General features: G+C 52.0%; 2 protein-coding genes across 2 annotated transcripts in view; one reads left to right on the top strand and one right to left on the bottom strand.

Moving 5' to 3' along the window:
- PTPN23 (protein tyrosine phosphatase non-receptor type 23) overlaps positions 1–4,459 on the top strand; it is a 50,729-nt gene extending 46,270 nt beyond the window's left edge. Inside the window, exons 24-25 of the mRNA XM_035129804.3 lie at positions 608–721; positions 2,455–4,459. Coding sequence (XP_034985695.2) covers positions 608–721; positions 2,455–3,051 — 711 coding nt within the window. The 3' untranslated portion in view covers positions 3,052–4,459. The remainder of the gene's footprint in view (positions 1–607; positions 722–2,454) is intronic.
- Positions 4,460–5,238: 779 nt separating this feature from the next.
- The window catches only part of SCAP (SREBF chaperone), a 51,803-nt gene continuing 43,744 nt past the window's right edge, over positions 5,239–13,297 (bottom strand). Inside the window, exons 18-23 of the mRNA XM_035130081.3 lie at positions 13,082–13,167; positions 12,427–12,509; positions 11,827–11,993; positions 11,092–11,172; positions 9,704–9,910; positions 5,239–7,456 (exon numbers count right to left, since the gene is read on the bottom strand). Coding sequence (XP_034985972.3) covers positions 7,211–7,456; positions 9,704–9,910; positions 11,092–11,172; positions 11,827–11,993; positions 12,427–12,509; positions 13,082–13,167 — 870 coding nt within the window. The 3' untranslated portion in view covers positions 5,239–7,210. The remainder of the gene's footprint in view (positions 7,457–9,703; positions 9,911–11,091; positions 11,173–11,826; positions 11,994–12,426; positions 12,510–13,081; positions 13,168–13,297) is intronic.

Below are 13,297 nucleotides of genomic sequence, written 5' to 3' on the forward strand. Positions count from 1 at the left end.
GACCTTCAAAAACAAGTGCAGACCACGTTGGCAACTGGCCTGCCATTGGTCTCTCATTGTGTTTTAAAGGGGGGTAAAGGGGACCCCTGAACATTAGGTCCAGTCGTGACCGACTCTGGGGTTGCGCGCTCATCTCGCATTATTGGCCGAGGGAGCCGGCGTATAGCTTCCAGGTCATGTGGTCAGCATGACAAAGCCATTTCTGGCGCACCAGAGCAGCACACGGAAACGCTGTTTACCTTCCCGCTGTAGCGGTTCCTATTTATCTACTTGCATTTTGACGTGCTTTCGAACTGCTAGGCTGACAGGAGCTGGGACCAAGCAACGGGAGCTCTCCCCGTCGCAGGGATTCGAACCGCTGATCTTCTGATCAGCAAGCCCTAGGCTCTGTGATTTAACCCACAGCGCCACTACTGTTTTTAACTAGTTTGCATTTTACAATGATGTTTCTCATGGAAATGAAGAATTGTGGCATTGGACCCCAAAGGGTCGTCCAGGCCAACCCCCTGCAATGAGGCTTTTCCGAATAATGCCATAAGCCGCCTTGAGAAAAAGGCATTTAGGTGAAATGTCTGGCCCTCAATCCTGGCTCCTCCTCCGCTTCCAGCTCCACCTCAAGTTCTGCTACGAGTCTCTCCTGAAACATGCCAAGCAAGTGCTGCAGAGACACGGGGTCATGGCGCCCTCCGCCAGCAAGCCTGCCAGCAGTGCTGCCCAGAAGGTAGGGTGCATCGGAGGGCAAGTGTGGGTGGAGTGTCCTTCCGCTAGCACAGAGACAAGAGTGGGGTGGCGGAATGTCATGAGAGCCCATTAAAAGAGGTGGTTTCTGGCCATGTGCAGAGCGCCTTTCCTTTGCTCCTATCCCCTCGCAGCCGTCTTTCCTGTATCTGGGATGACTCGGGCATAGTGCTCTCTTTCAGAAAAATCTCACGTCGGCTCGGTTGCACTTTGCTTAATCCTGGCAAGGGGGTGCAGCAGCCCTCCCCACTGTTTTGAAAGCCCATGTTTGGTCAATAGTTGGAACTTTTAAATGGTAGGAGAGAGGCTGTCTTACCGGATACATCCCGTGACACGAGAAATGTCACCTCTCTTTAGAAGACAGACTGGAAATCTTAAATGCAAGCAATTGCATTCACTTTTGTCACTTTATATTTTGCGCGTTTTTAATGTAGAGCACGAATGCAACTTGCGCGAGGGCTACGTGCGCAGAAGTTGGGCGTAAAGGCAAACTTGCACTGTCAGAATGATGCAAAGGCTGAGAGCTTAAAAACACTTTCTGCAGTGAGAAAACCATTCACAGAGATTCCAGGCTCTGGAGTCTCCTTTCAAGCTCCTCCAGAGCTCAGTAAACAAGGCTGTCCCTCTCCCCATTTATTTCCTATCCAATGAGGCATTGGGCTGATTGATATACAATGCCTTTTTTAAAATGTGCTGCGGGAGAGGGATTTTGGGTTTGTTCTGTTCTTATTTTTATTATGCACTAGCTGGCCCTGCAGGCGTTGCTGTGCATTAGTCTGTGAAATGGAGGGTAATAGCCCCCCTTCAGATCCCCCCGAGCCTCAGAGTCCCCCTGCGTCGAGGCGAGATACTGTGGAGAGGGCAGGTTTCATCCCTGTGTCTCCCCCCACCTTGTTCTGACCCATTATGTATCCCTGCCCCCTATTCGGCCCCCCATCCCCCCCCAGGCAGGCCCCTACCTCCACTTGGCAATGTTGAGCCTTGTTGCTGGAAAAGGCCTGTTTTCAGTTGGTTTGGTCTTCAACACCTCTGCCAGATGGATGTATATGAGTGGTGGATCTCGTGGTGGAGGCGGGGTTTGTGGGTGTGGTGTAGATTTCACAGGAAGGGAGAGGGTGTACTGTGGAAGGAAATCCACTTGAGGGCGCTGTTTTACTTTGTTGAAAAAGAGGTTTGTACCTGCGGAGGTGTGAGATTTGAGAGATTTTTCTTCTAACAACGCTCGGGGAGTGGCCTGGATCGTTGTGTCAAAATTTCAGGACGATCGGTCAAGCGGTTACGGAGAAAAGTGGACCCCGCACTCACGATTTTTACATTTATATATATAGGTAGATTTGTGGGGTTTTTATTGTTATTTTTATATTGTGAACCGCCCTGAGATCTACAGGTGTAGGGCGGTGTACAAATTTAATAAATAATAATATTATTTATTGGTGATCTGCATGAAGCTGCTATCATGCAAGTAAAATCAGCGTTGTGATCCTACTGTATTTTAAGTCGCCATAACCTGCCCTAGGACCTCAGGGTGAAGGACAGGTGAATAATAATAATAATTTTATTAGTTGTACCCCCGCCCCTCGGACTAGGTTGCCCCAACCACTCTGGGCATCTCCCAGCAGATATAAAGACGTAATGATCGCGGCCCCCCCCCATCCCAGAGGGCCTTGTCAGAGGACGCTTGCTGCACCCTTTAAGCTGTTCTTCCTTTCCCTCTAGCCCCATATCCTCCAGGACCCTCAGGATCTGGTGATGGGTGCCGACATGCCCATCAGCTCCATCCAGGCCACCATCGCCAAGCTCAGCATCAGGCCTCCCTTGGGAGGGGCAGAGCCCTCATCCGCCAACGGGCAGCAGCTGGAGCCCCTGCCCTTGACTGTCCCAGCGCCCCCTGCTGGCCCCCCTCAGACCGCCTTTGCCGATCTCGGCTGCCCTGTTGCCAGCACAGAGCTGGCCCCCGCGCTCTCCCCGCCAGCCACCCCTGCACCAGCGGCGCCTGAGGCTGCTGGATGCTGCACGGCCGAGAACAGCAACCACCTGGAAGAGGAGAGTCAGGAAGAGAGTGAAGTCCTGCCAGCGCCTCCCGGGGCAGAGCCCTCTGCTGCTCCGGCTGCGGCCCCGTCCTCCTCTTCCTTGGAGCTGCTGGCCTCGCTGACCCCCGAGGCCTTCACGCTGGACAACAGCCTCAAGGGCAGGCACAAGGTGAGCAAGCAGAGCTTCCTTCAGCCCCAGAACGGGGAAGGCCTCCGCGGCACCCGCCCCAGCGACGACCCCCTCAGCATGCTGGACCCGCTGTGGACACTCAACAAGACATGAGGAGGGCATCACACCAACCCAAGACTTTGCTGCTGCTGCTGCTAATACCACCACTGATGCATTTTGAGGACTAGAAACTTGGGAGGGCGAGGGAGGAAAGGGGGCTGGTTCACACTCCGCAGCATGCAGCTTTTCCAGCTCAAGACTGGCCACAGCCAGGAAGCCTCTGCTGCGCCAGGAGCCATGCAGTGCCCATTCGCCTCGCATCCTTTTTCCCTCTCCCGCCACTACTTAGAAGACTGTTTCCCACCGGCTGTGTCTGAACGGCTGGAGGCGTGCAGGAAGATTTTTCTGAGCCGATTGTTCCTTTCTCCCACTTTGTGCCTGCCTCCAAGTGCCGTGGGAAAGAAGGAATCTGTAAGTTGGCCTTTGGAGGGGCAGGAATCATGGAAGGCAGTTTGGGCGGAGCGGGACGTGTGGTTTGATTTTCACTGCGGTCATAGGTGGTTACCCAGCTGGAGAAGCCCCCGAGGTAATTTTCCCAACCAGAGGAAGATTTTGAAACACAGCCCAAGGTAACCCTGGCTTGGGTGGACTATGGTAAAAGGGCTTCAAACCCCCCCCCCCCCGCTGCCACCCTTGGTGCTTCTAAGGCTTTGAGATGTGGCACTTCAGGGCTGCTCCTTAAACTGCCTCTGGCAAGACTCCCTTTTGCTCCTGTCTACCGACTTCTACTCTGAATGGGGTATCCAAGACCCAACCACAACCCCTTTGCGCTGGCGAGAGCTCATTTGGGACCAAGCAGCTACATTTGATCGGCTTGCATGAAAGGTGTGTGGAGAGTCTTTTTAGCTGCTAGGTGAAGGAGCAGGAGACGTGCTTTCTCAGCAACCTCCAAAGCTGCTCCCGTGTCTTGCCGGCTCCACCGTCACCTGTTTCTTGTTTGGCCAGGCCAGTTGCATCTTGTTGCCCTTACATTCCAGCTAGGGATCCCCATCTTGAAGTCCCTTTATGTGGTTAATTTGGCTCATCCGTGTGCCTGATGGTCTTTTACAAAGGTGCAAGTGTGGGGAGGAGCTGCCCAAAAGACAGGTGATGGCACCGAAGGAGGACTGTGGGTGTTAACTGAGCCAGCCACCTTGGGTCCTTGCAGCGGCGTGCTTCCTTAACAATGCTGCCCGACTGTGGCCATATGAAGGCAGATTAAATGAATGGGAATGCTTAAATGTCACATTTTCCCCCCATAGCGTTTGCTCTTTCCATCAGCTCCCTCAATTTAAAGGACTGTCTTCATGAGTAGCTGGAAGGCAGGAGGGTTAAAGTGGGAGAGGGGCCAGGTCTTGGTGGGTTTCTGGGTTGTTTTTCGCTTTGTACAAATGTAACATTGTCATGTTTCGACTTACTCTGTAATTTAGAACCAACTTTTTTCAGCTCTTTGCTACTAAAATAAATGAATGGGAGCGCTGCAGATAGATCCATTGTTAGATTTTTGTCAAAAGCAGCGGAGGGGGCTGCATTTTAGTTTGCAAGTATCCAAATATAGCACAATGAGTGTGTAACTTTTTGGCACTAAGTTAATTAATTTGCAGAAATGTTTTATGATTGAGAAGTTTGGGGGGGGGGGTGAGCAGCTGCTGGGCCTTAAGTTACGTTAGCAGCATGCAATAGAAAGCAATGCCTTTTCTCTTTATCTATTTTGGTTTGTGGTTTTTTTTTTTTTTCAACTAAATTGCCCACAAAAATTGTATGCAAGGTATACCACTTGCTTGATAAGGTTTGCATTAAAGTGAGCTACACAAAGAGAACCATTTGCTCAATAGATCCTGCCAATATCTTTAAAGTGCTTAGTCAGGGTCTTCATCTGAATGGTGCTCGGCTGCAGTGCAAGGGAGATTTGTGGGATGAGGATAGTCTGTTCTTCACAGGCGGGGCATAAGCAGCTCCCCCACCCACTCCGTTTTGCAAACAGCCTGCGTTCGGGGCAAACGACAATGATTTGAAAGAACAGAAAACAAGCTTCTACGTCCAGCAGTAGTCTTGATTGAGGTCAGCCCTTTGCAGCGGGTCTCAAAAGATTTCAAGTGTGAGCTACTGCAAAGGACAACACACCAGGAAGAGGCCTCGCTGCAGTCAGTTCTGGGCTTGCAGTATTTAAGATCCCCCCCAATGTTATGTTTTGGTTACGGGCTTGCTAATTTTGGGCAAAGATTACCTTTCCCCGCTACTCCGCAAAACACACAGGAGGCATTAAGTTAGTTCTGTTTAATGTGTCTGTCTCTATACACATTATAAAACACAATCTGGTACAAAAGCAGCTGCCGCTGTACAGTCCAAAGGGCACAGCAGAGCTAAGGCCACCTGAGGCATGGTGTGGACACGGACGACGATCCAAGAGGAAGCAGCGGGCGCAAGGGTGCCAGGGGGAGGGGGTGCTTTGAGGCCCCGGGTGGGCCTCCACTGGCCAGCATTGCAAAGTAGTCTCTTGCCCCTGCCAAGCTTGGGGCAGTTGGACAAACAGAATACAGCAGGTTAATTCCCCCCCCCCAAAAGCTCCCTTGAGTAGCATACAGTGCACAGGGCTCCTACAGCAGGAGATGCTAAAGTAAAAACACCGTGAACTAGACAGTCAATTAATGGTATTACCGTTTCAAAAGCGTTGCTTGTTCCAGCAGCTCTTCCCCAATTTCTCTGTGTCTCTGCTACCTCTGTTCCTTCTCTTGCTCATTTGCTTTCTTTCCTCCCAGAGCTGCAGCCCAGCACACCCAAAAATAAAAGTTGCACACTCTGCTGTGGATTTAGGGGAGCGCGAACAGCTCGGTCGCACAGCCTTTGGGGGGGGGGGTGCCACAACTATTATGTAGAATGGAAGGCAAGATGCGGCGAGGGAGTTCTGAATTTTGGCGCTGCTGCAAAGGGCACCACTGAAATTTGAGACTCCAAGGTCTGCCACTGGCCCTGAAGCTGCAGCCTTTGCTGCTCTGGCAAACCGGTCATCTATCTCCCTCTTGGAGTTGTGTAAAAAGCAGGGATATTCTGGCATACTGGGACACGAGAGAGGGGCGGAGTCCCCTCACCTCAGCGTTGGGCGCAGAAGCCAGGCCCCTGCCTGCCCCCCACTTTCTCTCCACAGAACAAAGCTAGCTCTAGCGAGAGCCGTTGCATAACAGCCTCCTGCAGCCTCTTCACTAGCCCAAACCAGGCTGACGATGCAGAGGCCTTCCGCTCCTGGGGAGACATGGGTTCGAGCTTCCCCACTCCCCTCACTCTTACATGCCAGAATAAATAACTATGTACAGCACATCAATAAATATGGCAGGTAGTACAGTATGCCTAACCTTTCCCCTAGCAGGCTGGATGAGGAGGAGGCCGTCACTATGGGATCAGTAGGACAGCTATCCCAGGGCTACTGCAACTGGAGAGACCTCACATGCGCTCAGTGCGCAAGCGCTCTTTCCCTCTAGGAAAACAGCTTCACAAAAATCCTACCCCGCCCCAGGGGTAGGAATCCCACCAACCACAGCAGCCAGCCCAGTTTTTTCTCCTTCAAAGTGTGGGACAGAAGCCGTGCCTGCCAGAGGAAGAAGGAAGGGTGGAGCTCAGGGAGGAGGAGGAGGAGGAGGGTGTGTGGAGCAACAGCACTGAAGCAGCTGTTCCTTGCTATCGCTGCACCTCAGGAGGCCACACACAAAACACATTCCATCCAACATGTGCAAAGTTAGCTCCTGCAGTGACAGACCTTTGAGGAAGGAGTTGGGCACTGCAGCCAGAGCAAAAGACTTATTGGGGATGCAACCCCATTCTCACCCCCCCTCCCTTTTACAGTCAAACAAGCAGGGACCTAGGGTTCTCCCTCAAGATTGCAAGTGGGAGGCAGGGCTTTGATGGAGGGTCTCTCCCTCAGCCCACAATCTCTCAGCGCTTGCTCACACCCAACCACAGCAGGGTATTCTACCTCCGCTGTCCTCCGGTGCTGGGTTCTTAGCTTATTGTGAGCATGGAGAAAACCACCCCCTACAGATGTCAGCCCCCTTCTCTTCCACCACGGTCAAACTGCAGACCGGGGAAAGAAAAAGGAATTGCGGGAAGATGGGGAGAGGCAGCGGCTCTCTCTTTCTCTCTCAGCTCCCCGAGAGACTGCCCTGATCCCTGCCCCTCCTAGTTAGAAAATCAGAGGGGTGAGGGGGGGGGGTCATTTCTGGCCTGTCCGCAAGATCCTGCTTCAGTCTCGCTTCTCCAGCACTGACGGGACGTAGACCAGGCTGAGTTCACTGCCAAAGTTACAGACGATGGCTGCATTTTCCAGGACCAGGATCTGCCGAGCAGGCTGCGATTCATTGCTCTTGCCCAGGTAGACTGTCTGCAGCAGGTCTCCGTAGCCGATGTCCCAGAAAGAAACGCAGCCCTGGCCTCCGGTCACCAGCAGGTTGTCAGAGATCACTCCCAGGCTGGCCCCACATCCCATATCCTGTGCAGAGAGCAAATGGGAAGAGGGTGAGAAGGGGAGGCGGAGCTGAACAGAGCCCGTCCTGAGATCCGTGGGCCTCATCTTTGCTATTGCAGGCACCAATCGCAGACAACTGTGGGCATCAGAGCGCTTGTCCCAGCCACCCTCAAGATACAATTTAAGAGCTTCCTGGATCAGGCCAGCGGCCCAGCTAGTCCAGCCTCTTGTTCTCACAGTGGTCAACCAGCTGACACTGTGAAACCAGCAAGGAGGACCCAAACACAAGAGCATTTCTCCCCTTCTGTGGTTTTCCAGCAACTGGCATTCAGAAGCATTGCTGCCTCTCAACTGTGGAGGCAGAGTACTGCCATCGACAACCCTCTCCACCATCTATGACTATGGCAGTTGGGTCTCTCCGAAAACCAGGAGCCAGACCAAAAAAACACACAACTAAAACAAAATTCAAAGGAAAAATACAGTAATAACGCTACAAAACAATAACATTCCAAAACAGTCAAGACTTTAAAACGGCAATTAAAATGTGTTTCATTCTAAATTGTAACACTCACTTTCTGTCACATCCATGACATACTCAGGCATGCCTGAAGATCAAAAGCCTGCCTAAAAAAGGCCTAAATTAATCTTCTAAGGAGACCAAGTTCCTGGGTATGTCTAGTGCAGAGTCCGCAACTGCAGGGCTGACCCTGAGAGAGCCCTAGCAGCCACTGCAGATAATCTGGCAAAGGGGCGCCTGTAAGCAGGTCTCACTGACAAACTTCAGTGAACAGGTACAAATATAAAGGGAGGGAACACACATGCCTTCCGTTCATCTGGATCTATTACTACCACATTTTCAGACTTTAAAGCACAGAAAAATGTCAAACAATGAACAACACTAAATACAGTGGTGCCTCGCTAGACGAAATTAATTCGTTCCATGGGTCTTTTCTTATAGAGAAAAATTCGTCTAGCGAATCCCATAGGAATGCACTGGATTTTTTCTGACTTTTTTTTTGCCCATAGGAACGCATTAATTGAATTTCAATGCATTCCAATGGGAAACCGCGATTCGCTAGACGAATTTTTCGTAAAACGCATTCGTCTAGCGAGGCAAGCTCTGCTCGAAAAATCCTTTCGTTAAGCAGAAATTTTGTTAAGCAGGGCATTCGTTAAGCGAGGCACCACTGTACATGAAAGGCTCGTGCAACCCCCTGACTAAAGGATGAGCACCACGGCAGGGTAAACCATAAGGTCTTCACCTGGGGCCTAAAGGCTGACAAGCATTCCACAGACAGGGGGCCACCACTGAAAAGGCCACTCTGCACCCCACTCAGGTGGGGCCCCTGATGAAGACCAGCAGGGTCTTGGATGCTTCATGCAGGGAGGGAGGGGGGGTCCTTGAGGTACTGTGGTCATGATCCACACAGGGCTTTAAAGGTCAAAACCAGCACTTGGAACTACTCCACAGCCAGTGTAGTCAGGCCAGAACTGGTGTAATATGTTCAGACCTTCTGGTCTCAGTTAATAGTCTGGCTGGTGAATCCCGTTGTAGTTGTAAGTTTTGGAACTGTCTTCAAAAGGCAGCCCCATGTGTTGCAGCAATCTAACCTGGATGGTAACCCAGCCTAGACAACTGGAGCTAAGTTATCCCTGCCCACACAGGGTTGCAGTTGAGCCATGGGCTGAAACTGATGGAATAATCTTGTGCAGCTGAGACCACCTGTGTTTCAAGGGACAGAAGCAGACCCAGAAGTGCCCCACGCTGCACACCTCATGCTATGGGGGAAGCCAGTCTAGGGACCCAACCACTTAGCTTCAATTTAATGGCTCTCATCCAGCCTATTATAGAACAATCACCACCACAGAGCTGTGGAGAAACAGAGAAGAAAGGGGATCAGGGGCTGCGCGCCACCAGCACATCGATTACTCAACACACTCCAAATCTCTGGGTGATCTAGGCCGTACAAAGTCTTTAAAAGGCCCTGTGCCTGGAATCTAGGTCAGAAACAAATTGGCAACAGGCGGAACCCCCATCACAGAGCCATTAAAACTCTCCCTAGACTCATGGAAGCTTCTGCGCCACCTTCAAAGGCAGCCCCATGTTCTGTGCATTACTGCAGTGTGGTTGGGAGGTTGCCAGGACAACAGGAGTGCTACTGGATCTCGCTGCCTCATCCAAGCGGCAAAACCTAATTGCCACCACTGTTCTTCCTGGCAGCCAGCAGAGGGGAAAAAAGCTTTGTCTGAGGAAGGACCCCAGCTGCACACCTGCTGAATGGAATAGTGCTTGATCCCAGAGCTTCGGTCCCAGATGCTGATGACGTCGTCCAGGCCGCTGCTGATGACGCAGGAGGTAGTGCAAGTCAGGGAGGTGACATCCCCGCGGTGGGCAAACATGTGGCTCACCCTGCTCCCCGTCAGCACATCCCAGAGGCAGATGGCCCCATCCTGGCCCCCGCTGGCTAGCACCATCGTCTGAAAGGCAACAAGGGCCATGTCACTAGGGTCCCCCAGGTCCTTCTTCCTCAGGCCTCCACCCGAAGGTGAACATCAGGCTGGAGAATTAAGGCTGAAAGCTTCTAACAAGCCAGCTGGATGAAGATAAGCCAAGGGAGAGGGGACCCAAGCAGTGCAGAAGGAAGTCCTGCCTCACAGAAGATGGGCAGAGGCGCACCCTTAAAGGCGTTTGTCCTCACACACCCTCCACCAAAGCTCCCCTCTCTGTTCCAAGCATGAGCAGGGACGGCTTGTCAAGTGGGGAATGCAATGGCATTGTGATGCCTAGTCTTACAGGTGGGGCAATGCAAACGGGAGATTGAAATATTTTACATCTTAGGGTGAAATCAAGGTCATCTGTACTGTGGCCTTATTGCTAAGAGGTACCTCCAGTTAAGTGTGTTCAACTGGAATCCAGGCAAAGCTGGACCTTCCATGAATTCATTTATTCTCAGAAGCCATTTTGGCTCTGGTGCCATATGAAAAAAATCATACTCCAGATGTCCAAACCAATGAACAGAACAGAGAGTGACCGTTCCTCGTGTGGTTTAAATCCCAAATTGTGCCCTTTCTTCTTTAACCTCAAAAGGGCACCTGTATTGGTGCTCAACAAATATGCAAATGTGTTTATAATTAAAATTTAATAGGAAGATAAAGACTGAGTGATCCTGCAAGGCCCAATCCAGACGTTTCTCAGGGAGGCTTTCAAAGCTGCAAGGCTATTTTCATTCTATAGAGATTGAAAAAGTGTAACTGGGCACTTCCAACCTCACTGTTCTTCATTGCTCACCCTCAAAAAAAATCCTAGTCCTCATGGTTTCGAAGGAAACACTGAAAGCATTCCATATCTTTAAGTGCCAGGCAAAAAACATTCCTCTTCTCCCAGGCCTTTGGTTAAGTAAACAATCTATTGCTTTTTAAACTGGGAGGGGGTTGTCTTTGTTACTAAGCTATGCATTTTTGTGTTTTTATATTGTAAACTGCTCAGTGGCCCTCAGATGAAGGCTGGTATAGAAATTTAATAAATAACAATAAATAAAAGTGGTGGGCTGGTTGGCCTTATGTCGCCTGTTCCCCCTGCCTTTCTCCACCTGTGCCCTCCTCCTCGCTCTTCTCTTGCAGCTGCAACCGTGTCCTGGGCCCTGTGAGTTCCCTCCTACCTGGTCAACGTAGACGGCTGTGATGGCTCCCGAGTGGCCCTGCAGCGTGAAGAGGCAGCAGGAATCTTCCAGGCGGTACACCTGAATGTGGAAGAAGTGGTGTCAGCAGCAGTGGAAGAGGGGCTTGTTGTGCAGGAGGGGTGTCTCTCTCACACACACACACACATTTACTCTCCCCACTGCAAGTGGGCAACCCCTGGCCTGTGCAGATAGAGACCTGTAAGGGGAGCTCAAGGGGTAGAAGACGCATACAGGGGCTGACAGGCCACATGCCTGCCCTTCCTTTGGCCGAGCCTGGCAGCATGAACAGCCACAGAAGCTGTTGGACGTTGTGATCTCAAGTACTGCTGGTCTCTGGCCGGGCAAGACTGGTACATCCTTTCCCTCCTTGCTTGCTCCTGGGCACGTCCAGCTGCTGCCTTTTGCAGGGCTGGAGGAAAGGAGCGTGCGCCACCTGCCACCTCTCAAACACTCACAGTCAGGCAAGAAACGGAAAGCAGAAAGCATCAGCCACCGCGGCAGCCTCAGAAACAAAAGCAGTACAAGAAAAGGGTGCGACACACCTCAGCCTGCCCCTTGAAGGCTCCATCCCTGGCTGGCGCCACCAATAAGTTATGGAACGGCAGCCAGACCACAGGCAAGGCATGGGCAACGTGAAAGAGAAGCTGGAACGAAGCAGTTCTGCAGCCAACGCCACCCCATTACGCCACATTTGCCAGCCCCCCCGTTACTCACCCTTAGCGTATGATCCTGGCTCCCTGTGACCAGACGCCCTGCTGCAGCCTTCAGGGCTGTAATTGGCTTCTGGTGAGCGCAAGTCACCGTGTGGGTCAGCTGACACGTGATGACGTCATTGCTGCTGTACATAGGAGAGGATGGGAGGCTGCTCCTGCTGGGTGTTCCTGGGGGGGGGGGGAAAGGTGGTTTGGTCAGGCCTCTTCCTCCTCAGGGGACAGGGGAAGGAAAGTCCTTCCTCATGCAGCACACAGATAAGCTATGGAACTAAAGGAAGCAGGGATGGCTGCCAACCCAGATGGCTTTGAAAGAGGATTTGACAAATTCTTGGAAGAGGAGAAGGCTATTAATGATGGCTCTGCTGTGTCTCTACAGGGGGAGGTTACACAGTCATCAAGCACATGGAAGTTGTAGGTGCCGGAGAATAGCCAGGACCTGCTGCTGGAGAGGGAATTACCTGCCAGCTCTTCCACTATTGGATCCTGGGCAGATCCAAAGGAAAGCAGAGCAGAGAGCAGCCTGAACCTGGAGGGGCAGTGACAAGAGCAGGCCAATAAACTTCTGCTTCCACCTGCGGGGTGGGGGGAGCGCAACACTCACCTCTGAGCTGGGAGTGATCCAAAGAGGTGTGCGTCCTCAAGGAATAGAAATCCAGGGAGCCATTCAGCCTAGCAGCAACAATCCTATCCCAAGGGGTACAGAAGGAAAGAGAAATGTGAGCACTCCCTATTCCCACAGGCCCAGCCAACATTTGTCCTTGTGGCCTGAGGCAGGGGAGAGAAAACCCTCCCTTGCCACTGTGGGCCTTCTGCAAAAGATATTGGGAGGGGGCGCATGAGGAAGTGAGTGCACAGCTCTGGGACTGAGGATCTGCCCTGGAAGTCACACAAGGAAGGCAATCAAAGCTGCATGGACTGGCTGGCAAAGGGTGGGGAGAGGGGAAGAGTCTACACGAGACCCAAGGATCATCATGTGCCTTGTGGAAAGCCAAGGGAGGCCTGGAGACTGACCACAAGGAGCAGCTCCTCCTGGGTTAAGGCAAGCCGAAAGCCTCACCCTCCTGAGACCCGAGGAATATTCCTGCAGCCAGGAGAGGCGAGAAGTTGCGATCACTTGGGAAAGGCAGGCATGGCATGGTGGAGCAGCAGGGGGTCAAGGCAGACACCTAAATATATATAGCTGGTCCATCACCTGGACATAACTAACCACCAGTTACTGTGAGGTGCTCTGGGGGTGGAGGAGTCGGGCTTCTTACCTGCCGTTCAGGAAGACAAGGGCGGTGATGCCTGACTGGCCATCTTCGTTACTGCAATGCAGAGTCCCCTCAATGGCATCCCACACCTGCAACACAGGAGGCCAGGAGAGAGAGGTGTTTTGGGATACAATTCCCACCAGTCCGGACAGCAAGCAAATAAAGAACTGGGGGAGGGGGGGAGATGAACTTGATGATCTTTCAGTTGCCTCTCATCCC

This window comes from Zootoca vivipara, chromosome 11 (assembly GCF_965207765.1).
Source record: "Zootoca vivipara chromosome 11, rZooViv2.hap1.1, whole genome shotgun sequence".
Classification (NCBI taxonomy): Eukaryota; Metazoa; Chordata; class Lepidosauria; order Squamata; family Lacertidae; genus Zootoca; species Zootoca vivipara.